The 26,639-nt window shown below is 43.5% G+C and overlaps 1 protein-coding gene across 3 annotated transcripts in view; it reads right to left on the reverse strand.

The window, feature by feature from the left end:
- Window positions 1-26,639, reverse strand: part of CRIM1 (cysteine rich transmembrane BMP regulator 1) — a 186,615-nt gene that overhangs the window by 72,707 nt on the left and 87,269 nt on the right. For 2 of the 3 annotated variants that reach the window (XM_010999649.3, XM_031466836.2), the window contains 2 exons: window positions 9,974-10,095; window positions 335-517 (listed from right to left, as the gene is read on the reverse strand). In XM_010999649.3, the coding sequence (XP_010997951.3) occupies window positions 335-517; window positions 9,974-10,095 (305 nt within the window). The remainder of the gene's footprint in view (window positions 1-334; window positions 518-9,973; window positions 10,096-26,639) is intronic. The other variant, XM_031466837.2, reaches the window with a different exon arrangement.

Raw genomic sequence — 26,639 nt, forward strand, 5'->3', positions numbered from 1 at the left:
CTAACGTGAGGATTAAATAAAAGTCCCCAGGACTCACCAAGGAGCTGCAAGGACTGCAGAGGAGGAGCAGAAAGCCCCTTCGGCAAATCTCATGCTGACTCGAGGAGACAGGGGATCCTTGTCTACACCCAGGGCAAAACTTCCCTCAGGGAAGAATCTTCACACAGTCTATCTGGCATTATCAAAGTCCCCCAAGGAACACCACAATGTCAAAAAAAAAAGGGAGTCTCTTCCATCGTCCTCTATCTTGGATGAGAGTGAATCAGCTCAGCTTTGGTATTAGAGCTCTGAACAGGTCTATCCTCCTGAATCTTTAATCAGCACCTCTCCTCACCTTCACACACGGGGCAGCACTCCCCCTCGGGCACATAGTATCTCTCGCAGTTCAGCTCGCCGCACTGGGCAGTGAAGCAGATGGACACACCCCCTTGGCATCGACAGAACCGACAGTTGTCCATTCGAAACATATCTCCATCACTGTATTCCACGTTGTTGAAGACACAGGCTGGCTTTGTTTCTAAAGGAGTTAAAAACAAACAAGGCATATTCAAGGTCATTTTTGAGTGGTGCCTTTTTATGTTTTTCAAACAGCCTCTAGAAAATTCTGAAAGTAGGGGTTAAACCTTGATGGAAATTTACTAAACTCAATATAATTTTTTTTTTTTTTACAACAAGCAATAAAGCAATGCAAAGTAAAGTAAAGTAAGTAAACAAAGCAATCACTACCCTCATCACACCAAGGAACTGAAACTCCCCTGAGTAAAATCTATGCTGGCTTCTCCTTAACCCAAATAAAAGTAACCATCTGACAGGGCGAAACTCATATTTCTGATATGTGCTTTAAAGAGATTTTTGTTTTGTTATTAAATCATTCTCTACCTCAAGTAAATGATCCTGCCTCCACATTAGGTTTTGTTCTGCCTCAAAAAAAATTTATTTAAGCCTTTTGGGAGATTATGTTCTTCTGTTCCCCCAGTGTTTCCTCCTAAGTTCTTTTTTCTCTCTATCTGGTTTAATAATCTATAATTATAATAGTGCTTGGGTTTAAAAAAAAACAACCGCTTTCTGCATGTATTACCTCACTTAATCCCAGTAACAAGTCTGATGTGGATATACTTATCCTGAGTGGAGAAGTGAGGAAATCCTAGGTAATTTGCTCATAGTCGCACATTTAGCAAATGATAGAAGCAAAAATAGTAGCTCTTCGACTAAAACCTTTAGTGTCCTCTTTCATTGTGTTTCAAAGCTATGTTTTGCTGAGGACTCAAACTCTGCATTTAGAGCTTTCATAATGACACCAATGATTACAATTTTTTTCTCTTCCCTAAAACACTCTCCCCTAGATCCGTTCCCTTAAGTCTAATTTTGGTTGACTTAAAAGAACTCCCACCATAGACATCACAAGAAAAAGAAAACTATAGATCAGTATCTCTTACAAATATAGATACAAAAATCCTCAAAAAATATGAGCAGACTGAATTCAGCAATGTATAAAAAAGATTATATACCAAGTGGGACTTATTCCAAGAATGCAAGGTTGGTTTAACATCTCAAAATCAATTAATGTAATACGGCATGTCTATAGAATAAAGGACTAAACCACAGGATCATCTCAATAGACATGGAAAAAAAAAAAATCTGACAGACTTCAATAGCCTTTCATGACAAAAGCATTCAATAACCTAGGAGTAGAAGTTGTTAAATAGCCACTTGATAAAAAGTATCTAGGAAAAACCCACAGCTAACATCATACTTGACAGTGAAAGGTTGAATGCTTTTCCCTTTAGATCAGTAACAAAACAATGATGTCCACTCTCACCACTTCAATTCAACTTTGCACTAGATGTTCTAGCCAGGGCAATTAGGCAAGAAAAAGACATTAAAAAAGCTCCTAGATCAGAAAGTAGTAAAACTCTCTCTAGCTACAGACACCATGATCTTGAACATTAAAAGATTCTAAAGAATCTACTAAAAAAACCCCTATCAGAACAAAAAGTTCAGCAAGATTTCACAGTACAATTGCAACTCAAATTAATTGTGTATCTATACACTAGCACTGAAGAATCTGAAAATGAAGTTAAGAAAAAATTCTGTTCACAGTAGCACCAAAAAAAATTTAGTAATTAATAAATGAAGCACAAAACGTGTACTTTGAAAACTACAAAACACTGTTCAAAGAAAATAAAGAAGGTCTAAATAAATGGAAATATATTCCATGTTCATGGATTGAAAGATAATATTGTTAAGATGAAACTATGCCCCAAATTGATGTACATATTCATTGCAATCCTTACCAAAATCCTAGTTGGTTCTTTTGTAAAAACTGACAAGTCAATCCTCAAACTAGCAAGGAAAAACAAGGGACCCAGAATTGCCAAAACAATTTTTCAATGAAGAACAAAGCTAGAGGTCTCACACTTGCTGATTTAAAGACATCCTACAATGCTACAGTCATCAAGACAGTGGAGTACTGGCATCAGGATAAATGTATAGTTCAATGGAATTGAGTGAGAGTTCAGAAATAAACTCTCACACTTACTAATTTTTAACAAGGGTACCAGGACAATTCATTGAGGGACAGAATAGTCTTTTCAGCAAACAGTGCTGGGCAACTGGATACCCACACGCAAAAGGAGGAGAACGCATCACTATCATAGCATACATTAAAAAAAAAAAAACACCTCAGAATGAATTACAGGGCTATGATCTAAATGTAACTGCTACAACTCCAGAGCTCTTATAAGACAACAGGAGTAAATCTTTGAGACTCTGCAATTAGACAGTAGTTTCTTAGATATACCAAAAAGCACAAGCAAAAAAAAAGAAAACAGTTAAACTGGACTTCATCTACTTTTGTGCCTCAAAGAATACCAACAAGAAACGAAAAGATAACCTGCAGAGAAAAAAAAACTGTAAATTATATATCTGATGAAGGACTTATGTCAAGAATATATAAAGAACAACGATAAATAAAACCAATTGAAAAATAAGCAACTATCTGAACAGAAATTTTCCCCAAATAAGATATAGAAATGACCAATAAGCATATGAAAAGATGCTCAACATCACTGCTTATTAAGAGAATACAAATCAAAGTTAACAATGAGATAACATTTCATACACTTGGAAGGCTACAGTGATAAAGATGTAGCTAATAACAAGCGGTGATGAAGATGTGGAGAAACTGGAACTCTCCAACATTTCTGGTGAAAATGTAAAAGTGCACGCAGCTCCTTGGCAAAACAGTTTGGCAGTTCTTCAAAATATTAAACACAGAATTACCAGAGGATCCAGCAGCAATTCCACTCTTAGGTATATACCCAAGAGAAATGAAAACATATGCCTACATAAAAACTTACACACAAATGTTTACAGCAGCATTATTCACAAGAGTCAAAAAATGGAAACAACCTGAACATCTATCAACTGATGTGTGAATCAACAAAACGTGGCAGAACCATGCAATGAAATATTCCTTGGCCATAAAAAAGAATGAAGTTCTGATATATGCTACAACATGAGCGAACCTTGAAAACATTATGCTAAGTGGAAGAAGCTAGTCAAAAAATACCACATATTGTATTTATATGATTTTATTTATAGGATATGCCCATAATAGGCACATCTATAGAGAAAGAAAGTAGTTAGTGGTTGCCTAGTGCTGGGGTGTTTGGGGGGAAATGAGAAGTGACTATTAATGAGTTTGGGAATTTGGGGGAGACTGATGAAAGTGTTCTAAAACTGGTTGTGATGATGGTCACACAACGCTGTGAATATATTAAAAACCACTGAACTGTGCAACTTCACTTGGTGAATTGCATGGTACATGTTTCCACAAACCTGGTAAAATAAGAGCACTCCCCAGCTAAACAAAGTTCTCCTGAGCTAATGTGCCCTGTATAACAAGGTGCAAAAAACTGGATTATGATACACATAACTCTCAGGCTCCTCTGTCCCAACATCGTTTCTCAGTATGTCCACTTTGCATGTTTGAAACACTTCAGAGACTTTCACAGCATTTTAATTTGAGTATATTTACATTTGTTTTCTACTTAAGGACGATGACTTTCTCATTTGATTTTGTAACAGCCCTATCAAGAAGACAGAACAAGTATTACCATCCACTTCTCCAACGAGGAAAATGAAACTTAAAGAAACTAGGTACCTTGCCTAAAGTCACAGAACCAGAGTGAGATGAGCTGTGTGTCTATGTTTACACAGGCAGTAAATGTGCATGTTTGAACTTCTTTCCTAGTGCTGGTTGGATACACTATTTCTCTTTTTCAGAAAACTCAGGTTTAAAAGTCACCTTATTACAGCTCACAAGTCTTCTACTTTTAGCTAACATGTTAAACTGAATTGGGATAGGAAGGAACTGCACGGTGGGACCGCAAGTTTCAAAGTGTAGAAAAGGGTGTGCTTTTCAGCAATCAAAACTGCACGCTGTGGAAGGAGGCAAAATACCACACTCTGACCAAACGCTGAGCTTCCAAACTGAAGAAAACCAATCAGAATTACTTATTTGCTTTAACCAACCACAGCTACCATCTGGGAGGAGCCACAGATCTTGGTGCAAAATGTGAAGTGTGGAGGGAAGACTGTGATTAGGAGCAAGGCAGCGTGGGATGAGCCTGCCTGTGAGCGGGAGGGCTGGGGCCGCGGCTAATGGACAGACAGCAAGGGAGTCGCGCAGAGAGAGAAGGACAGTCCCAGAAAACACAACTTTGAAAACACAATCAATCCTTTAGGATAAAAAAAAAAAAAAGAATCACACGACATGACGACATCCTTGTTTGATGCTGAAACAAATTTATAGAACCTCTTAAGAAAAAAGTGCACGGTAAAAAAAAGCTGGCAGAGGTCTCTGATGAATAGCAACCAATTACTTCTTCACCTGCGAGGGATAAATGTGAATCTCAGAACTGTGGAGATTACCACTCCCTCCATAAGGGGACATTTTCAGTGGATAGGGAAAAGGAAAATATTATGAATAAAATAATTTACTAGGTAATTTACACTTTTCAATGCATAAGAGTGCACATGCATTGAGATGCATAAAAGTGACTTTTAGGATTTTTGTATTTTTTTTGTGTTTGCCCAATTAAATTTTATGTTTCTAAGTTCTGGAATCTTCTCTTTCCTCTTTAATAGATTCCAGAACTCCTGAGAAGGAGCCTTATAGTATAGACTGTTAATAACCTCTACTGCCTGCCAAATTACACTGATTAGCAGATGGTGATTATATAATTTGAGCAAAGGAAAAGACTAAAACGTAGAACTTCACATCAAATGTGAAAATGGAGGAAAAAATCCAAGTAGATAAACTTCTGCTGCCTTTTCTCTTTAATCCCTCAGTAGGAAATGGCTCATATCTTGCCTCTGGTCTCCTTCTCACTGGGAGTGAGCTGTATAGGGCAAACTTAGTAACTCAAAAGAGAGACAACTGTATGACGGATGAGAAATATCTCAAAGTTTCTCCATTAATCAACAGCGAACTGATGTAACTGCAGAGGCAGGGTGCATGAGCTGGCAGATACCTGAAGGGAGAAAATCCCTTTTCTGTGGAGCAGGGGAAGCGGGGCGTGTGTGCTGGAGCACACCGAGCAGAGGCTATTTCAGGATAAGGGAAGCAGAACAACACTTAGAAAACAGGACTGCAAAAGGCTGTTACCACTCTTGCGCAAAATTAGCTTGAAAAGGCCCCAGGAACATGATAGGTGCTCAATAAATGCATAATGGGTGGAGTATTTCTTTCAAAGTGCCATATTCTCTCCATTACTGTAGAAGGAGATGCTGTATCTCTAGAAAGATTACTGAGGATCACTGCTATACAGACAATGGGCTCTCAACAGATGCTTCTGTACTAATTTTCTTACTAACAAACCGCAGGTCTGAGTTTTCTAGGCCAAAATTTTACATAACAAGCAGGCTGACTTTCGGCACGGCTCTCCTGTGACTGATCAATCTTATTACGTGTTCGTGTCTGATGCTGGAAGGGTTGGTTAGTGGCTGTGACACTCAAACCAAGATGTCTTATTTTGGATTTCTGTGCATGTACGATGGACAGCTAATCATGTCTAAACAGCCAAATGATTGCTTCTGTGTTTTTTGCATGGATGACTTCCATTTTCAAACCCAGTGCCTCTAGGAATGACAGAGCTGGGCCGGTGTCAGACAACACGGGATGTTGTGACAGAACGGAGAACACGTGTCCACCTGAAAGCAGAGGCCATGGCTCAGCTCCAGCTGACTGGTGCTAAGACTTCTGTTCATGGGCCGGCGCAGACACGGAACTGTTTCTTGAAGCAGATCTGGGGCTGTCCCACCACTGCTATGGAGGTCACACTTCTAGGTGATGAGCTGGATGACTTCTAAGTGGACAAAAACAGAGCTCAATCCTACCACCTGTTTTTGGTTTCTAAACGACAGGGTTCTCACTCAACCAGCACCTCACACGTCATCCTTCTGGGCCCTCGTCAGAGAATACAGCTACAAACCATCACAATCTGATCTGCAACTCTCCCATCCCCACCAAAACAAAGCCCAACCCAACAAAAAAGAGAAGTGACATTTATGGAGAATGTTCTTTCCACCTATTCCTCTAGGCTAATGTTTTCAAGACTTAGGAGTTCTTGAATTCTCTGTGAGTACTTTTCAATCTTGTATTTTCACCATAACGTGTATCTTAAAAAAATGTGAAGCCTACAGAGCATCTTCTGGACGTCAGCTTAGGACCGAGTGTGGGTGTGCAATCTGCGTTGCTGCACGAGGGGTCAGTCAGCACTCAGCCCACTGTCTCCTGAACTGGGGTTCCTACATCTACCCCTGCATGTTCCTACGTGCTGGAGGGGGTGGTTCTCAACATCCAGAAACAACCCTCCAGGCGCCTAGGTTCCAGCTGTGTCCAACTCACCGCTGAGAACTGCTCTCTCTGAGGTACATTTTAATAGTTTGCTTTTGCTCTTTGTTGAGAAGAGCAGCCAGAGGAAACCTGTTTCTGCATGGGAGGGATGAAAGCAACTGAGGACAAGGTCAACTGTGTCATCCAATGCTCTTTTCAAGTTTCCATGTGAGGAGAGTGCTGCCCTGCCCGGCAGGCTTCTGGTCTCTAAAAGTAAGAATTGTGGGTCTGATTCTATCTCCCCGTTTCACTTTGATGGCCGGGACACTGGGGCCCTAACTTGACATTTAACTCCAGCAATTACACAGACAGACGCTTCAGCCTGCATAGCTGCGGGCACTTTCTTTTTGCTTTTCATCTTCAACTTTTACATATAAGTTTATGATCCTGATTCTCTTTTCTCATTAATATTTTACCCCTATGTTATTGTATCTGGTCTCAGTGTAAAGTTGCCTCAAAGCCTCTGTGGATAAGCAAGGTTTTAAATACATACACACACACACATATATATACACACACACACAATACATTGTATTATATAATGTGTATTATATAGAGAGATCTGTATGTGTAACAGACCTCCACTTTTTCGAGCAATGATAATGAAACTTTGACATGTAATATCCTCTAATGGTGACCTTATGACAACAGTAAGATCTTCCCAGGGCACTGAGTGCCAAATAAGTAAACAAACACACACTCATATATGGATATGTATGTAAGTGTGTGGAGGGGAGGTGTGTGTGTATGCATTTGCCAAAAGAAGTAAAATACAGACTTTGAGACAGAACAGCCATGAACATAATTCTGTGGGATTATGAATCTTCACAGTATTACAGTTTTCTAGTCTCATCTACAACTGAATAACATTCTAGAGACACCAGAGCAGGACAAGAAATAAAGCAAAGATCACCCCAAAAATTTACAGTAGCCAGAAAGAGGCAAACACCAGAAATCCTGTGACTACTTCGTCGTCTCCACGCTTTTCTCACAGCAGATGGCAAGTCTTGTTCCCCAAGTTGGGGCTCTGTAAAAAGTGAGGCTCTAAGCAGAGACAGGCCCTGGAGCCTCACCCAAGGCCACCGAGGTGGGGGCAGTTATCAGCTGCCCAAACCGCATCCCACGGGAGCAAGATGTCAAGGTAATTAATGTCCTGATGAGAAAGGCATGACACGTGGGTCTCTATAACCAAGGAGCAAGGAAGGAAGAAAGGCAGACTTCTCTTCCTCACCCAGAGGATACAACGGTGAACTGTATTAGCAGAGGTGGTATTTCCAGGGGACAGGAAAGTGTGGGGCGGGAAGCGATGGAGCACTCCCACAAAGCAGCCCTTCCCCAGGCAGGTAACTGACAGCTACTCTGAAGGGAACTAAGATGATCTGAATCAGACCACTCACTGGCCCACCCACCCACCAGAACCTGGGTGTCCTCTGGGAGGCAGATAAGGTGCTAACATAACAAGGTTAGATTCCCTATTCTCTCATCAGTCAGAGTCTAGCATGAGACAGAGACATGCAGAGTGCGGAGTCCTGGAAGGAAGCACGTCTGAGATGCTGGGAGCCCAGGACTAGGAGCACTATTTCTGTCTCCAGTGGTATGAGTTAAATATTCACAGAATATCACCTACAATCCATTAAACCGCAGCAAGACCAGAGGAACAAGATCCATGTGGCTGTTAGCTGGTGGTTAACATGGGTGGGGAGCAGCACTGAGAAGAGATTTTTGCACCTGGAACCCTTCCCGCACCTCTCCCTGCGTGCTTGTAGGTACAAAGGTCTGTGAGTCAGAAAGCTCCCCTCCCCTTCTCTATCCCTCCGCAGCGTCCAGAACAGAGTCTCTGGATGTGAACAGCAGGTGGGCACATGACATAATAAAGACTATTTGCTCTTGAGGTACAATTTCAAGTGCCTCACACATAAAACCTCATTTAATTTACTGTTATTCACTCCATTTGACAGATGTGGACCCCGGGCCCAGGGAGACCAAGGGATCCCAAAGTCACACAGCTAGGAAGTGAGGAACTAATTCTCAAACGGCAGCAGTCATTCGTTCCGGCCTAGGTCCTCTCTTAACCACAGAGCCACAGTGAAGTGTTTCTTCAAAGCAAAACAAAACAAACCATGCAGCCACTGGACTAGGAACTACGGGACTCAGTGAAACAGGGCTCGACTTCAATAGAACCTGCTCTTGCGGGGGAGGGGCGGGCAGAAAACCTTCTGAACTCCAATTTCTTACAGGCTGTAGTTAACACGGACGTTTCTGTATGTGTCATTTTATTGTATTTACCCAAATCCATATTCATTTTCCTTGTGTGTCTAGGTGTGGACTAAACGATGCTCTCTAAAATGACTGACATCTCGCTTGCATTTATTCTTTGTTTTTCTTCTGAAAATTCTAGTGGAGGGTTTTTGAGTCTATGTTTTAGGTTTTCCTCCCTTCTAGCATCTGAATTCAATAAACGCCATGTCACCACACACCAAACCCTCTCCTGAGAGGTAAATAGGGGAGTGGTAGAGTTTATCTGAAGGAATTTTACGACTGAAGAATCATTTTTCTGGTCCACAAGGTTCCAGCTCCAACCAGGCCACTACTACTGACCAAGCACCGGCCAGAGATGGTTTCCTTAAGCAGGAAAATGCTCAACTAGAGGAACAGCGTTTTTTCTATTTCAAATTGTGGTCACTCCAACGTGGCATTAGTTACACAGACGACCTTTGACAGCAATGGGACGAGGGCTTGAGTGACAGGAGGAATGCGACCACATTTTGCATGATCCTTTCCGTGCAATCCTAAAATTTCTAAACTACTGAAACGCAGCATAATGTGACGGCTGCACGCCATCTGTGATTCCAGTTCCAAATGCTCTTTCTAACGGAGGGAATGTTAACTCCCTTCCTCACTTTTTCCACTGCATGGTGGGATCTTCAGCAAATATTCTTTCTGAGTTTCATCAAGTCCCTGAGTATGTTCTCTGCCTCTTAAAAGGCAGAAGCAGCTAGATTGAACCCTCCCCTCCTCCTCCTCCTTCTGCACAAATGTACACTCTCTGAGAACAAGAGAAACCCCACGTACCATTAACACATTCAAAGACATCACAGCACTTTCCAGGTGTCCCATCTCCACGAGAGACTATGCGGGGAGTGGATCCCACCTCACACACGGGGAAACCACATAAGCCAGAGAGACACTCGCATCTGAAACCAAAGAAAAGGGAGGGAAAACCCCATGAATAAACAGCAACATAGAAGTGGGGAGACCACAAACAAAGGGGCCGTGGCAAACAACTACCCCTCTCTGTGACACTGTCCCGTTTATCTGGTGTCACTGGGGAACAGGGTCTAACTCAATTGGCATTCCCAGTAATTAGGACTCAGCTCCTTAGTACACTTCCAGATTTTTATCATTAACCATTTTGACAGAAATATTCCTAAAATGCATGACTTCATTTCTTACTTAACCAGACTGGTATTGAGCATAACAAACATCTTCTTGATGAGTCAGGGCCATCTTTACATGCATACATTATCCTGTTACTCCAGACGTCAGGGACGCTTGCACGGGCTGAGATGGATGCTCCTGCGTTAAGTGATTTTATGTTGCTGCTTTGTTGCTGTTGACCTTTAGATGTTTCTCAAAAAATTTTCTGACTCTTCTTTCAACTGCTAGGTTCTTAGCTTTCAGCTTGTGAGCGTGTGTGTCAGTGTGACTGTGTCTATGAGCAACCTCATCTGGAGTCACACTGATTAACTTATGACTGTGTATAAGAAAAGAGAGAGATTCTGATGGAAGATTGAGGAACATTTTATGAATAGAGGGCACAGGCTTCAGTAAGTGGACTTTGTGAAGCTATCTGGAAACTGAAAGTCTGAATGTTTTGGCTCTTCCAAGCTGCATGTGAGCATTTCTCTCTACATGCACGAATGTCAAGTATCTCTGCCGGCTCTCAGCCTTAACTTCAACTCTGCTGGGAAACTCGCCTGACCATGGGAAAAGAAGAGGCAGGTGACAATAAGAGGAGAAAAAGATGTTGTCAGCTGCTTGCTGCTGATGTGCTACAATGAAACAGGAGGCAGGAAATGAGCAGCTCAGGGCAGCAGTGTCAGGATGTAAATGTAATATGAGGAAAGGGCAGCTAGACTCTGCCCTAGGACTCCCCTGGGGATGGAAGTGTGGGTCAGAGGGTGCAGAGGACGACTAAGGGAGTTCCCACGTTGACAGGAGTGAAAGGAAGGCATCCTAAAGAGAGACATCCTTACCGGAAGCATGTGGGTATTTATGTACCTGACGGGTCATGATCAGGGGAAGGTCACATTCCCAGCAGGGAAGAACTATTAATTCATTAATTCATTAATTCTGTTTTTCCCCCTTCTCCTTATTTGATGGTTTTGTTCTATTGTTCTTCAGATCTTTCATAAATTAAAATATGCTTACAGTCCACAAGTACTTCAATAATCAGGCTCAGAGGTTTAATTACATTTATACTTTACTGTAGAACTAAAAACAAAATGAATTAAGTTAAAATTTGCACCAAAGACCATCAGAAAGGTATGAACGACCCCTCTCAGGCTTCTTCCATGTGGCGAGATGGTTATATGTAGATTATAGTGGAGAAGAGGGTGTTAGATAATGAAGGATTTGCTGTGATTCTGACTATGGTTTAAACTAAATGTCTGGCTGTTCTGCGTGAGCAAACCTGGGAGCGCTCAATTCATAATCAGTACTCCTACAGGACAATCACCTTCTACGGCTGGGTAAATCTGAAGTGAGCTTTCAGCCCCCGGTAAAGTTACCCCACAGTCTTTCATTTTTCAGTGCCTAGCCACTGTCATTTTAGGCAGACGATCACACCCCTGTGACATCACAGGAGCAGTATGCCGTTTTATGCCGTTTACATTTATTGCATTTGACACTCTGCACAACTTGAACTCGGCAGAGTTCACAGACGCATGGGGCCGGAGCACAGAGAGGTTTCCGCCCTGATCCCAGCACCCTACAAGAATGGCTCACTAACCTCTCCCCCACATCTCTGGGATTCACCTTCTTTCCCACTGATGTGTCCTAGTAAATCACTTTCATTTAAAAACCAGGGAGAATACGATCAACCAACAAATACCTCGTCAGACGCCCTTCAACCCCTCCGAGACCCCACCGAACACGCACATGCACTCGCGCGCCAGGCTTTCTGCTGGGCCGTCAGATCACACCAACCTGAAAACCATAACTAGGTTCGCCCTGGGTCTTTTTTTCTCCCTTTTACGGTTGGCCTATTTTCCGAAATTTAAGTGCCTCTCTAGTTTTCCTAGAGACCTGTATACATTGTTTCCAATATGTTGCAGAAGATCTAAAACTGCACAAAACTGCGTAGTAACCCACTTAGGAAAGGAAAACCCTTCATGTTGAAATTTTTATTTCTAATCCAGAATGACTGCATATTAAAGACCCAAGGATTCAGATGCCCCCACTTTGGCTGGGTGGCCTGCTCCCGGCTCCTTTTCCCTTCTCTACCAGGCCCTTGGAAGCTCCTCCTACCTCCTGCCACCTTTTTGACTTCTCTCAGAGTCCCCAAATCTGAGACGAGCAGGTGTTAAAGACCATTAGCACTTTAATAAAGAAGGAGCCAGAAAAGGTTAAAGTCGGGCTCACACAGACAACTATGAGGAAGTATCTATCAGGTTGAAACTTTACGAAACTACCATTTTTTAAAACTTTAGATCAAAAAGTCAGATAGCCATTTCATAGAGTTCAACACATTCAACATGTGAGTTATCTTTTGACAGATTAGTCCACACATCCTCTAACACATGGGGGCCTCATCAGGACTCTTATTTGCTAAGGAAATTTCCTTATTGGCCAAGGAAATTTACTATGCCTACAAATTATACTGAGTCTAAGGTAACTTTAAAAAATGCTATAATAAGATTCGTCTAGATGCTCTGGTTTACCGACACCAGAGGCAGTCTTCCTTTTTACAGATGGGAATAGGCCGCAGCCTAATCAACTGACCTGAACTCAAATAAGGTTCCAGTCTTGTATTTTCCACTACAAGGGGCTGGTCCTGTACTGAGTCATGGAGAGGAAACACTGAATTACAGAGCCACTGAAACATGCAAACTGAATCCTGTCCTCACCACCTTTTCTCTTCCTTCTTACTCTTTTTGTGCCCTTTCCCCAGTCTTCCTCTAACCCTCTACCCCCAGGCCTGGATAAAGAGCAAGTGAGGGAACTGGGGAAACACGTGGGTCAGTGGCTGAGGAAAGAGGACGAATCTATGAGAAAGAGATTTAGCTGACGTCAACACTCACCCTTCAGTTCCAGGACCCCCTCCCCCGATTTTCAGGTTCCTACCTTGTCTCCCCTCACCTACGTGTCCCTCTCCATCCCTGCCACACCCGTCCTATGGCTCAGTCTCTCTGCTTCTGCAGCTGTAAAGCTTCAATTAATTACTCTTCGTTTAACTGATCAACCTCCCAGCCAAACATTCAACACTCTCAGGCCCACACATCTTTTCCCAAACTCTATCTCGCAGTACTTCTCTTCATTCTCCGTATGCCACAGTCGCCTTCTATTCTCCTCACGAGCCCTCCCCTTGCTGTCTTTGCACGGCTCACCCTACTCCCTCCTGAACGTTCCTTATCCATCCCTCGTCTCCAGCTGTCTGTCTAGATACCATCTGTCTTTCCAGACCAACATGAAATAATAACAGCTCCTCTCTGACACCCCGAATACCACACTTCTCTTTGGACACCTGGAGCAGAAGTGCTGAGGGCTTTTTTTTAAGAAAATAAGTAGCAGCTTTAGTGAGATACAATTCACACACTGTAAAACTCATCCTTTTAAAGCATATACAGTTCACTGGTTTTTACACTTGCAGGGTTGCACTACCCTCACCACTGCCAAATTTTAGAACATTTTCATCACCTCAAAAAGCAAGCCTATACTCCCCATTTCTCCTCCTCCAGCCCCGGGAACAATTTATGTCCTGTCTTTATGGGTCTACCTATTTTGGTCAGTTCATATAAACAAAATCATACAATACATGGGCTGACGGCTTTTAACTTCAAACAAGAAGCAACTTCTGTTTGCAATACGCCAGGGGAAAAAAAAATCAAGCCTCTCATGTTATCCTGACAATTAAGATAACGATCCATCGAGGTACCACATTAATAAATTTGTGCATAATGCAATCATAGCTGCAGCCAGCTAGGTTGGTTAAGCTGTCTCTTCCTCTCTTCAGTGCGTAATGCCTTCAGCTCAGTGGGCATGCAGGCGCCTGAGTACAATGACGAACAGCATTCAGATATCATCTGAGCCCCTAGAGGGCACTCCCCTCCTTGGGAGCCCCGTGCCGGCTCGCTCCACGGGCTGAGAGGCAGCGCACACTCGGGCTTTCCCTTCCTGTCGTTCGCTTACTGGTCTACACAGGCAGGCCCGGGAGGGCCAGAGGCCAGAATCCCAGCACACCTGACAAGGTGCCCCAAGTCTAGCCTCTGCTTATCGTTCAGCTCCCACATTCTACTGGCGCCTCATTTGCTCAGCACGTGAGTGATGAGGGCTGAAGCCCCGACTCTTACCAGCTGGTGCCGGTGCCGCAGGTCCCTCAGCCTCAGATCCCTGCCTCTCCTTTGCCCCTGGCGAATACCACACAGCCTTCAGGCTCCCCACCCTACAAGGCCTTTTCTGATCAAAAAAGCAATCAGGATTAATTCTCTCTCTTCTGATCTCCAATCATACACAGGAATACCAAACCCCTGGAGTGTATCTGCTCATCCTACGAAATCAAAATCCTACTCTTTTTCCTGTGAACTCCCCTAGTGCAGGGGGTATGTCCATAGGTAAATGAAAAGATGATATAAAGGCATCCAAACAGTAATATGGAATAAACATTTTTTTTCATGGCTAGTAAGTCAGAGATTAGACCATGCATTGTTTTTAGTTTTTATTTTTATAAATTTTAGGCTTAGAGCTAACAGGTGCAATCCTTTTCAAAATTGGTGCACGAAGGGAAAGACTATGGAATTTGTCTGGAATGCAGATTCCAGGGTGCCACCCGCAAGGACCCTCAAGGACCCTGCAAGTTTGGGGCAGGGCTCTCCAGGAGACTCCACTGGAGGGGATCTGGGACCCACCTTCTGAGCAACTTGCTCCTTACAGTGCAGTGCCTCAGTCACTGCAATTTAATTCGCACTTCCCATTGGAAAAAGCCACATAAAAGCAGTTTTATCATTTTAATTAGCAGCACATTTTGATCAGGAGCACTTGCTTTCCATCATTTACAAAGACTCCTTCCTGCCTAAATACAGCTGCCTATGAGCAAGAGACATGTAGAGTCAAGAAAACAATAACTTTGTTTACGATCCAACACCATCATCCATCAGAAAATGGATGACTAGCTCTGGGATGCTCAGTTCTCATCCATAAAACAGAGATGAGATGGTTAGACCAAAATAAGCTTTTCTCTAACTATAAAATCCCACGATTCCATTACTGCCATTTCCATTCCCACCTCTGTGAGTCTCATCCCATCTCAGCCCCTTCTCCGGCTCCTCCTTGTCCGCACTGTCCTCGGAGCACGTCACAATCCACCCTCCCACACTCACCTCCTGCCTCCTCCACCTTACCGCGCACCTCAACCCTCAGGCCCAGCTCAGGATGCCTTGTCTCTGATGGTTTTTTTTCTTGGAGGGGAAATGCAGGGCACCATGCCTGAGGCTGGTGTCTCCCTATCACCAGGCATGTCTTCCTAATTAAACTGGAGACTCCAGAGTTTGTTTCACCAGAATGGCTAGAGAACTGGTAAAGGCTGCTAAACCACAGGGACTTAGAAGTTGCCCTAGGGAGAGGAGTCCTCCTGGCCACTCCCACCACCACTCAGCAAACCAGCAGAGGATCAGACTCACCTTCCCCAAGCAGATCCTTATCCCTGCCCCTGTCCCCGAGGGAAAGTAACCCCTGCAAACACGTCTCCCAATCCAGAACTTATTCCACATCCGAACTGAGTGTTGAGTCCTCAAAAGGGGAGAATCACTGTCTATAAATCAAAAACTAGTCAGCTTAGGTGGGAGAGACTACTCCCTTTAAACAGGACATAAGAATAAATGCTGAATTAAAAGGGCAAAGCATGAGTACTACTAGGATTCCACACACGGTGTAATAATGAAATAACTGCCAGGAACGGAAGTCATAATGACACATAAAACATATTCCTATTCTACAAAAAGTACTTTCAACTTTAATTAAATTTGATGTACTATCTTTCCACTGATTACATTTCTTACTTCTTTCCAGGAATGTATAAGTTAAAAAAAAAAAGACTGCAAATAAAATATCAAAAAAGAAATGAGTTTCCCATTTGAAGGTCCAACTATCCTGATGGAAAATTGCACTCCTCCCTACAGAACTCTCTTGGGATCATCATGTTTCTTGCCCTAAGATTTACTACTCACTAAGTAACAAGCCCTCCTTCTCCCTTTCTCAAGCTAATCATGCAAGATCTGTCTCTTGCATTTCCACCACCCTGACAGCGCTTAGACACGTGCATGGCCCAGCTCTGAGGGTCACATACCTCCTTCCAGAAGCCTCCCCCCTCTTCTTTTCATGGTGAGCTGCTACCTTTACAACCAGACACCACTTTCCCTTCAGAGACAACAAGGAAATTACTCTGTGTTTCTGGTTGTTGTTGTTCTGTTTTGCTTTTTCCTGCAGGGAGCAACTGACGGACATTCTCCAGTTCAGGAACGGTGTAAACTGAGGGCACCCAAGTGAAATATTCCCCTGCATCTCCTAGTACACAGTATTAGTAATAATCATCAAGTCCACTGGAGGCCTTAATGAAGCAGTCATCAGAGCTCCCTTCCTGGCTTCCTCAAGGGGCAGATGGCAGAGGCTTACTCCTCAAGGCTGGCCTGTGGCTCAGGAAACCTATCCCAAAGTACAAAGTAGAGGAAAGAGGTACAGTTTGTAGGACAATAGAAGCTGTGAGCCCACAAGGCTCCTAGAAGATCTTTAAGTTATCTCCCAGAATGAAGCCCCACAGTAAGGAGGTGAGAGGAAGGCAACGGCACTTCACACACGTTACCTCCCGGGGCTGCTTAAAGAAGACAGATGATGAGATGGTTAGACCAAAATAAGCTTTTCTCTAACTATAAAATCTGGGGAAGCTCCCCAGAGACTCCCTCCTGCAGCAGGGGAGCCAGGGGCGCACACAGCTGGAAAGCATCCCCAGGGCCCGTGCCCCTGTGGGAACGTGAGAGCAGGGGGCCAGCAGGCATCCTGAACCAAACTCAGTTCGGCCCAGCAATCTGATAACAACCACGTCCCAGGACATGAGGGCTCTCTGCCTTCACCTGCCCAGGCCTGGGAGACACTGGCATGTGCTCCCATGGTGGGCAGGACAGCTGCAGAGACGGGGCAGGAGGGAGATGCACGGAGAACCAGGAAGGAAAAGCGGGAAAGAGGGGGAACAGCACGCTGCCCTCTGGGAAGGAGGAGGAGGGGGTCTGGTGGGGAGGGTAAGCGTTAAGAGAGCAACATCAGGCGTTCCCATTTCAGAGCTGGCCTCGCTGACTTCATGAGGAACGGATGCTCTGGAACGTGGATCTGCTTGCTGGTGGACACGCAATGATCCTGTCACCATCTGCCGAGTGGGTGCGTGCAGCAGGCACCCAGCTGGGTGGGGCTGGGGCACACGGATCCTGGGCCTCCACTTAGGAAGTCTGGTTTAGGGAGGTGTTGGGTCTATATAATCACAAATGAGAACACAATGGGTTGTGGACTATTCTGTCTTCTCCCTGGAGCCCGTGAGGAACAAACAGCCAGTGACATCAGGACTGAACCTCCTATCTGAAAATCTGGACAAATCTCCGCTGCCTGGGCTGCTAACGCTCCTTCAGGTCCTCGGAGCCACCTGTGGCGCTGAAACCGCTGGCTCTGAGCATGTGTCCACTGGATCCCCATCGGCTGCCGATTCCCAGACCTCTCATTCTTGTCATCAGTGCAAAGTACAAGGTCCTCTGGTCTCCCGTCCTCAAGGGCACACGCATCCCCACAGAGAACCGCTCCGCCTCCCAGGGGCTCCTCCTTCCACGCCCACCTCTCTGCCATCCCTCGCCCTTACTCTCTCAGCATCTTAACACATCACAAAGTGCACCACTCATATCTGCTCTCACCCTTACCTGGCTCACCCGAAAACGCTGTTTCCCTACAATGAGGCCGTGAACTTCCCCACACCCACTCTTCACCTGGGCTGGAAGGGAGGCCTGCGTTCTCCAAGTTGACCACAGGCTAGCCCCAGGCTATGGCTTTCCTCTCTCGTGCCAGCCCTCCCTCTCTGTGGCTCTGTCTCCTGCCCATTTCCTACGGGAGTGGAGGTTCAGAGAAAGCACTCTGACATCCGGCAGTCTTGGGTTTCAGTGCTGGCCACTTAGAGGCTCGGTGACCTTGGGCATTACATCGTCTCTCTGAGCTTCACTTGTACCACATGTAGGATGGGGATGATTAAGGTGCCCATATCTCATGGGACTGCTATATGTATCAGTTTATACATGAAAAGTCCCCAAGACAGTGCCTGGAGCACAGAAGCACTCAACACCTGTTAGCTATTTTATATCATTATAATCTGGAAGGCATCCATGTCTACGTGGAGGAAGCATTTTCAACACTCTGTCCTCACTTGATGTTTTGGAACCAGTGACCCTTGCTGCCCCCTCCACTGCAGTCACTTACTCCAACAGCCATAGTTCCTTCAAATCTCAAAGATCCTACTGGCTGAGCACAGTGTTTCATCTTTCCTTCCAGTTTCCCTGTGCTCAGGCTCCCACCGCACTGACTCCTCATCCCTAAGAAATCTGCTCCCAAACCTTTCCCCATTCTCAGCCTGGGCCTCATCCTGATTGTACATCCTTAATAACAGAGCGTCAAACCAACAGCGTTTTACCTGAGCCACCACTCTCCACGAGGCCTTTACATTTCCTGTCCCTTTAACCTCCCCACCATATCATGTTCCTCGACACCAACCGAAGTTAGTTAAACCCAGAGACAGCAAACCAGACTGTTCATTCAAAGCATAGCGGGATACTATAGACAACCCCAGAGGGTCTGTGCCCTCTGAGGGGGCATTCCCTATTACTCCATGCAGAATCACACAGTCAACGTTGCTATACCTTCCAATTGTTCAAGAGGAGCCAGGTTTTTATGTAAAGCGTCTCAGTTTTTAAATGTTGATGACTAACTGAAAGATGCAAAAAAAAAAAAAAAAAAAAAGGCAAATCAAAGAAAACATGCCTTGGGGTCAAATTCAGCCCCAAGGGGCTGCCAACTGCAAACTGTGATTCAAACCAATGATGGCTGGGGGGGGTTGGGGGGAGCACCTTCCTGGCAGTATTTATTCTACATCTTCAACACTGAAGTCCCTCGTGTGTCTAACAGACCTCCACTCATCCCTAAGGGCCATTCTTCCATGATGCTTTCTCTGACTCTAGACACAAGATGAAGAGCTGACGCTGGGTGTATACGTGTGAGCAGGGGGCTGTGAGTGGGCACAGATGTGAAGTGTCCATCAACCATGAGGAGGCGGGGCTGGAGGGAAAGACCTTCCAGGAAGAGGGAAGCATCTACTCACATTCACAGAATATAGTGTGTTTTGGCTGGAGCCAATTGTTCAGCCACCAGGAGCATATTACGTGTTGGGATGGGGACTGGGGGATATTGTGAGGGGACTTGCAAGAGACATGGCGAGTGAGGTAGTCCAGAGCTGGGTAGTAACGGTCCTCGTGTACCATACTAAGAAGTATCTTTAACTGAAAGCAATAGGAAAGTCATGAATATCTTTAACAAGTGATGTAGTCTTGCACAAGGGTGGTTATCTGAGGAAGAAAACCAACTCTGTCATAAATTCCATTTTTCTTGAATCATAAAGATAGGTGGGATTACTGCTACTATGTTAAGTTGCAAGACACGTTAACAGTTTAAAAATCAGTGACCACAATAGCCTAGAATGCCCTTTCCCCTCTCTCCATCTGGTGAACTCTGACTCATTCTTAAAGACTCAGTTCAAAAGTCAAATCCAACAGTTTTCCAAATCAAACCAGTATTTCTTTGCTCTGTGAGCTTACTGTTTTTGGCATACTTCTACTTCTAAAGCACACGGCACTTTAAAGTGCAATGACTTCTACATGTCTGTCTTCCCTTTAGACTCTAAGCTCTTTGATGTCGGTGTCTGTGTCTTATTCCTACAAGGTTAGCATAGTGCCTTGCACGGGATAAATACTCAAATATCTGTTCTCTAAGCAGACCACAACCACTATGGGATTCTGATGCTAGGGCTTGCCACAGATTAACTTTCTACAAATTTAACTAAAAGCATGTACTGAGTATTCACCTATGCTAGGCACTGATAAGAGAGAGATCTATAAGGTCCATCTCTGTCCTCAAAAAGGTACACACTCTAATGTCTCAAGAAGTGTCATAAGCATCTCCAAGAATCTATGCTACAGTAGACTGGAGATCAGAGTACTCCTTCATCTTACCGCAGGAGTCAAGACATACAGACAAAGGCAAAATCAGGAAAGGATCATTTAAAATTCACTTGTCTGTGTAATACATTCACAACAGACTACCTGAGCATCAAGTCCAAGAGAAACCAGCTGTATCCACCTTCAGGGGTGCAGTCAAGCAGTTAGATGTCTACTCGGCAAATACAACCTTGAACTCTCCGCAAACTGTCTCTACACAATGATGTATCACTTCCATCCAACGTAAGGGTGCAAAGGAAGAGTAAAATATAGCCCACAAAATTTGGGGTTGCTTTTAGCATTTTCAGAAGAGGTAGGGTTTTAACATTTTAGATTTTCTCATTAGTTATGTAAATAACTTTACAAAACATTTTTGCAGAACTGACTGGAGCTATTCTTCCGTTTGGCTGGGTCATGATGATGATGATGATACCAAACGAGGGTGGGTGGGGAAAGCCCTGAGGGTCAATATTATCCATGCTTTGGATTCCGCTTTCCAACTTTACTGAAAGTCTTGTGGAACTCGGCTGAGTTACCTTCTTTGAGGGAGAGTCAGAGGGCCATGTATTTATTGTCTGGTGACGGTCAGGCTCACTCAGATCAAACTGAAAGCCCCTGAGTGAGACCCTTGAGTTGTTTCAGGACTAAAACAAATATAAAATAAGACGAGACACTGGTCAAATGCATGGTGAGACACAAAAGGCTTAAGGCACTAGTACAGGAAGTGTAGGGCTTACGCATCTGAAGCAAATTATTGACAAATTAAACTATTAGGGAGATAGTTTATCTCCAACGGGCAAAGGCTTTACTTCTAGGAAAGCATATTTTCTTCATTCTGGGGTTAAGTCCAATAATAACATGGAATTCCTATAATTATTTTGTTTTAAAAACATCAGAGTTTAATATAGACTCTGGCTTTTTTAGTTATGAGTTGACTTGCTCTTTGGGGCCAAAAATTACTGTGACAGAGGGCAACAGAATAGATGTTCTTTTCTTAGTTGAGAAAGAAGGGCTTCAAATATGTTTCCAAATTTTTTCTGCATGTGTTTAAAAAACAGAAGATGCTACCATGATAGCACGTCAAGAGTCAGGAATGTTTTAAATGTGCGCTAGGCTAATGCATATTTTACATATTGTATAATTTAATTTTATTTATTCCCCACAAGGATCTGGATAAATTATTCAAATTAAAGGGAAACAACTGAAAAGTGAACTGAATTAGAGAAATTTGTCTACTAATATACTAATCTTAGAGGAAAAAAAACCCCAAAACTGTTATTAAGTGCCATCTTTTTCAAGAGAATGTCTTGGGAACAGATGGACGTGATAATTAATTATAAGGCTCTTAATTTGACAAATTCCTTTTGAAAATGCATATTCAGGGACAATTTCCACTGGTTAGCTAGAGTAAGCATGACACAAGCAAGTTAATCACCAAGCACAATGCTGAGAGTACAGGGGTCTACAACAAATGTTATCTGATGATCTACAGAACTTAATACTGTCTCAGAGAAGAACAGACGGGGGGAGGTTCCCTGAGCTTTGAGAAGAACCTGCCATTCCAAGCCACCCCCTCGAAGTGTCTGCCTCTGACACACGTCTGCTTGGGCTGATGTGCCCTGTGATGACAGTCCTACCTGTCCTCTGTATTCCTGACCCTTGTGTAACCCACCCACCCACCACTCCGGCCCCCCAACACCCTCCCCTAAAGGTGTCAACCAGCAGAAAGATGGGCTGATGCTCTGGAGACAAGACTTGACTGGGGAGCTCTGGAAAGTGGAACCACCCAAGCGTAAGGACAGCAGCAAAGAGGAAGTTAAAGGATTCTTGACACCGTCACTTCAAAACTACTACTCAAAAGAGGCAGACGTTAATGGAGCAGAGGCGTGAGGTGGGACTTCTCTGTAAGATGGGACCTGCAGATTCCAAGCTTTGAAACTACAGGCAAATATGGAGGTATATGAAAAAACCACCATCGGTGATTCTGTGTGTGCGTGTGCATTTTGAGGTCTCTGATCTCTTAGTTTGGATTTAAAGTCTGCCTATTACCTATATCGCTTTTTTTTAAACACAGTTTTCATTATTTGGTAGAAAGCCAGTCTATGGACTGATTCTTTCTGGAAGGCAGATTACTATGTGTGTGTGTATTTTCCCTTCATATTATCTTCAAAAGGTCTGAAAGTTTTCTGAGACCAGCAGAGGTGATAAATGTAAGCTGCTGGGTTCCTTCAAGCCTGGGCCCTGTCTTATAATCATCACCGAAGCCCAGTGTTCTCTGTCTTCCATGAGGTTCTCAATGATTCTTGGGCATTTAACTGAGCATTTTCAAATCTGCACCTTGTTTTCATTCACTGTAGCTTTGTGATTAGATTAACTTTGATTTAACTCAAGTGCTTCTGATGGGAAGGGACAAATTGCCAAAGATTTCATTCTGCTGGCTTCATCTGGGATGAGTCGATTTCAGGCTGTAAATTCTGAAACCCCAGAAAGTTTCTTTTCTAAATATCTACATCTAGTCAAAAGAAACAGTGTGCCACCATCTGCTAAGACTCTATTATCGTAATACAACATAGCACCAACAGGACAAATTTTCTTGAGAGCACAAAGAAATCAGAATGCAGGAATACGAACTAAGCATCCAAGAATCTGCAACCGGAAACAGTGGGGTATGACTATCTAGATGTTGTAGTAAAAGAAAAGAAAATTCATGACCTTTGTTCTGGTCATAGGCTGTATATCTGATGTATCTTTCTGATACAGTGGGGCTGGGCATCCTTCCTTTTATCTTATTTCCCTTCCTGGTGTTAGTGTTTGGAGTTGTTATGACATGACAGGGTTTGAGCGGGAAACTGTCTTCTAAGGTTAATGTCTTATGAGACAGAAATAAAACTGAGGCTCAAACAAGGAAAAAGGAACTTAACTCAGCAGACCCCTTTTTAATTTTAATAGACATGGCAAAGATGGTCCAACCATAAAGTCAGGAACAGAGAATCTAAAACTCTTCCACAAATATAATGCTCTGTATATATGTGTGTGCATGTAGTGTGAAATAAAGAAAAAGACAATAAAAATATGGAGAAGCTGGATAAAGAGGAGTGGCAGGGCAGAGAGACAAAGACAGACTTTACCTTAAGGAAAGTGAGGTAGCAACAGCTGGGGACAAACAGGTACAAACATGGGAGCCAGCCAGCAGCCATGGACAGGCTGATGGGAGTTCGTGCCGGTGCGTGTGCAGGGGTATGAGGATGCTACACCCCACCACCACCACACACCCAGCAAGGAGGGCTGACAGGAGAGAGATCCACATTCTGTTAGAAAGCAGTTTAATAGAGCAAATCCTTATCTTATGGATTCAGCCTTTGGCCAGTCTCCACTCCGGCTATATAAGAGGCTATCTATTTATAGATGTTAAAAAAAAATGGAACTAGCAATATTCAACTAGCCAGTAACCAACATGCAGTCTATTTTGTTGGATTACCACTCAACTTTCACAATTCAACCTGTTCTGATTATCCAAATGATTAGTCTAATAATTTCATCAGACTAGTAACTTGTCTATTTCATTTTGCCTTTCCTATGCTTTTTTAAAAAAAGAAAATGATTTTTAAAAAGTAATCGTAATTCTTTTCTTACTTCTTTTGGACTTTATCCACTTCCTATCAGATTCAAACCACGTATCTCTCCCATTATCTTCTGAGTCCTGGGACTTTCTAAAATTTTCCTCCTCCCTTCTTTCCCAGGAGTCTCCTATCGCCAGCAGATTGGGTCCCCCTCAACTACCACTACCACCAAAGGCACTGGGAAAAGTCAAAGAATTTAAAGACAGAAGTTACTTTTGAGACCATCAAGTCCCTCCTCCCCTCCTTCTCTCTCAGGTGAGAAAACAGACCCTAATGATGTGAGAGGCTTGTCCAGAACCTCACGGAAGTGAGACTGGATTCTAGCACTCAGCATCCAAGCCCTGGCTCTTTCTGCACAGCACCAGGTGACGTGTGGAGGAGTACTCTCTAGCCACTGCACAGCTTACTCACACGTACACGTTTGCTCACAGGCTACAATACAAAGGGAAGTGTAGGACATGGAACGTCAGGTCTCCTGAGTGGTGAGGCGGGGACAGGGCTGGTGGGGAGTGAGCTCAGGGCCACAGGCAGATGGTGCTACCCAGCGATTTGTGCTCACAAAGCCTGGATCTGCCACTCAGCAGGCAGGACCCTTCCTGAAATGGGAAAATCATGCAACCTGCCTCCTGTGGGGGGAGCGCTGGGACTCAGGCTCAGATGTATTTTCAGTGGAACTGAATTTGGACTCTAATGTGCTCAAGATAATCTATTAAATTTTTTAGTGAAAACCAACGTCACGTATTAGTCAACATTTCAGCCAACAGATAATCTAAAATTCTTAATTACTTTGGACAAAGGAAAAAAAAAGTTGAAAATAATTCCAAATCTTGATTTAAAAATGAAAGAGGATTTTTCAGGATAGAGTCTCAGAAAGTAAGAGATATAAATGTACCGGATATAGGTTCTGGAAGAGAATCAGACCCTTTAGTCAGAGAGAGGCTGGAGCCAGGAGAGCTTGGGAACCTGGCTAGATAAACTGCACAGAACCCAAGAGAAACCCTATTTTAAGTTTTTGAACATTATAAACAATGACTTAATTTATTTCTACCTCAAAATAACTGGATTGGATTTTTCTCAATAACTATTAAGGAATGTATATTTATAGACAGAAGTTGGTAACAGAATGTTTCAGAACAAAAAGTTTGGGACAAATCTCATTAAAATAAATTTAGAATGGGTGACTGTCAATAACGTATTACATTCATTCATCTTCTTAATAAAAATGTAATAGTTATATAACAAACCAAAAGGCATAAGGGTACTGGAAAACTCATTTGACTTACAGTGAAAGGGAATACAGCAGAGAAGTATTACTTTTTAGACTTTTTAACCAGTTAATTTCTCCCCTGTAAAGCTGTATCTGAAAAGCCTGGTGAAAAGTTATGGAGGCAAAGGAAAAACTCTGTGAAGTTAAACACATACACTGGGGCTAGCGAAGAAGGAGGAATACAGAGGGAAAAAAACAAAAACAAAAACAAAAAAAACAAAAAAAAAACCTGATCTGGGAGCTCTATGTTCTTGAGAAAGAGCTTACGCTGGCCCATGCAGGAGAACACAGGATGCACAGCCCAACGGATCTACTCTCCCTGCAGCTGGTGGGTCCACTTCTCTCAGACGACCATTCCGTCATCAACTGTTACAGAGGGAAATGACCGTGTACATATCTGAAAGTTTTGTGTGTGTATTCATTTTTAAAATTGACCTGGTTTTACCAGGCACATCTTGCAGCATTCAAAAATAGCCCTCCCTGTTGTGTGATGAGAGAAATGCAAGTTAAACTAGGTAGTCGCAACATGCGGACGGAGAGGAGTTAAAAATAATGGTGGGCTAAATGATGCTTAAAGTAAAGGTGGTGCTCAGAGGCTCCTAAGTCACGTGCCCAGTCCCAGGTGAACAGCTGACTGGCATGTGAAGAGAGAAGCAGGAAGGGGGCTGCTGAGGGAGAGGTGGACCACCCCGTCCCAGGGCCAGAAGGACACTAGTCTTTGGAAAAAAGGTCACATGGCTGCAGCACTCCACCAACTCTCCACAATCAGAAAAGGATATCTAAAGGGCACCTATTTTGGTTTCATGTATGTTACAGTGGATCAAAAACAATCACAAATTCTTTGCAGCTTCTCCTGTCAAGAGGTGGAATCTGCTCCTCACCCTTTGAACCAGGGCTCACCCTGTGAACTGCTCTGCCCCACAGGATGTGGTGGAGGTCAGGTTATGTGAATTCCAAGCTCTTGGGTCTCCTTTAAGGCTTTGCAACTTCCTCCCTCACTTCTGCCATCACGTGAAGGAGCCAGGATGAAGGGCCTCACAGGGGCAACAGGCCCCTCCAGCCAAGTTCCCAGACGTGGGAGTGATGCCACCTTAAACCATCCAGCCCCAGACGACCAGCCAGCCGACTACAGAAGAACCACCCAGTTAACACATTGACACATGAGAAATAATAAATCTTTGTTGTTTTAAGCAACTGCATTTGGGGGTGGCTTGTTACTCAGCAATGAGTAATTGAAACATATGTATATTGTGTTAATATGTCCTATGCTGAAATAAGTAAATAGGATGGTGAGATATAAATCCATATATATACGTTGATATATTTCCTGGACTTAAAAACAA

Source organism: Camelus dromedarius, chromosome 15 (assembly GCF_036321535.1).
Source record: "Camelus dromedarius isolate mCamDro1 chromosome 15, mCamDro1.pat, whole genome shotgun sequence".
Lineage (NCBI taxonomy): Eukaryota > Metazoa > Chordata > Mammalia > Artiodactyla > Camelidae > Camelus > Camelus dromedarius.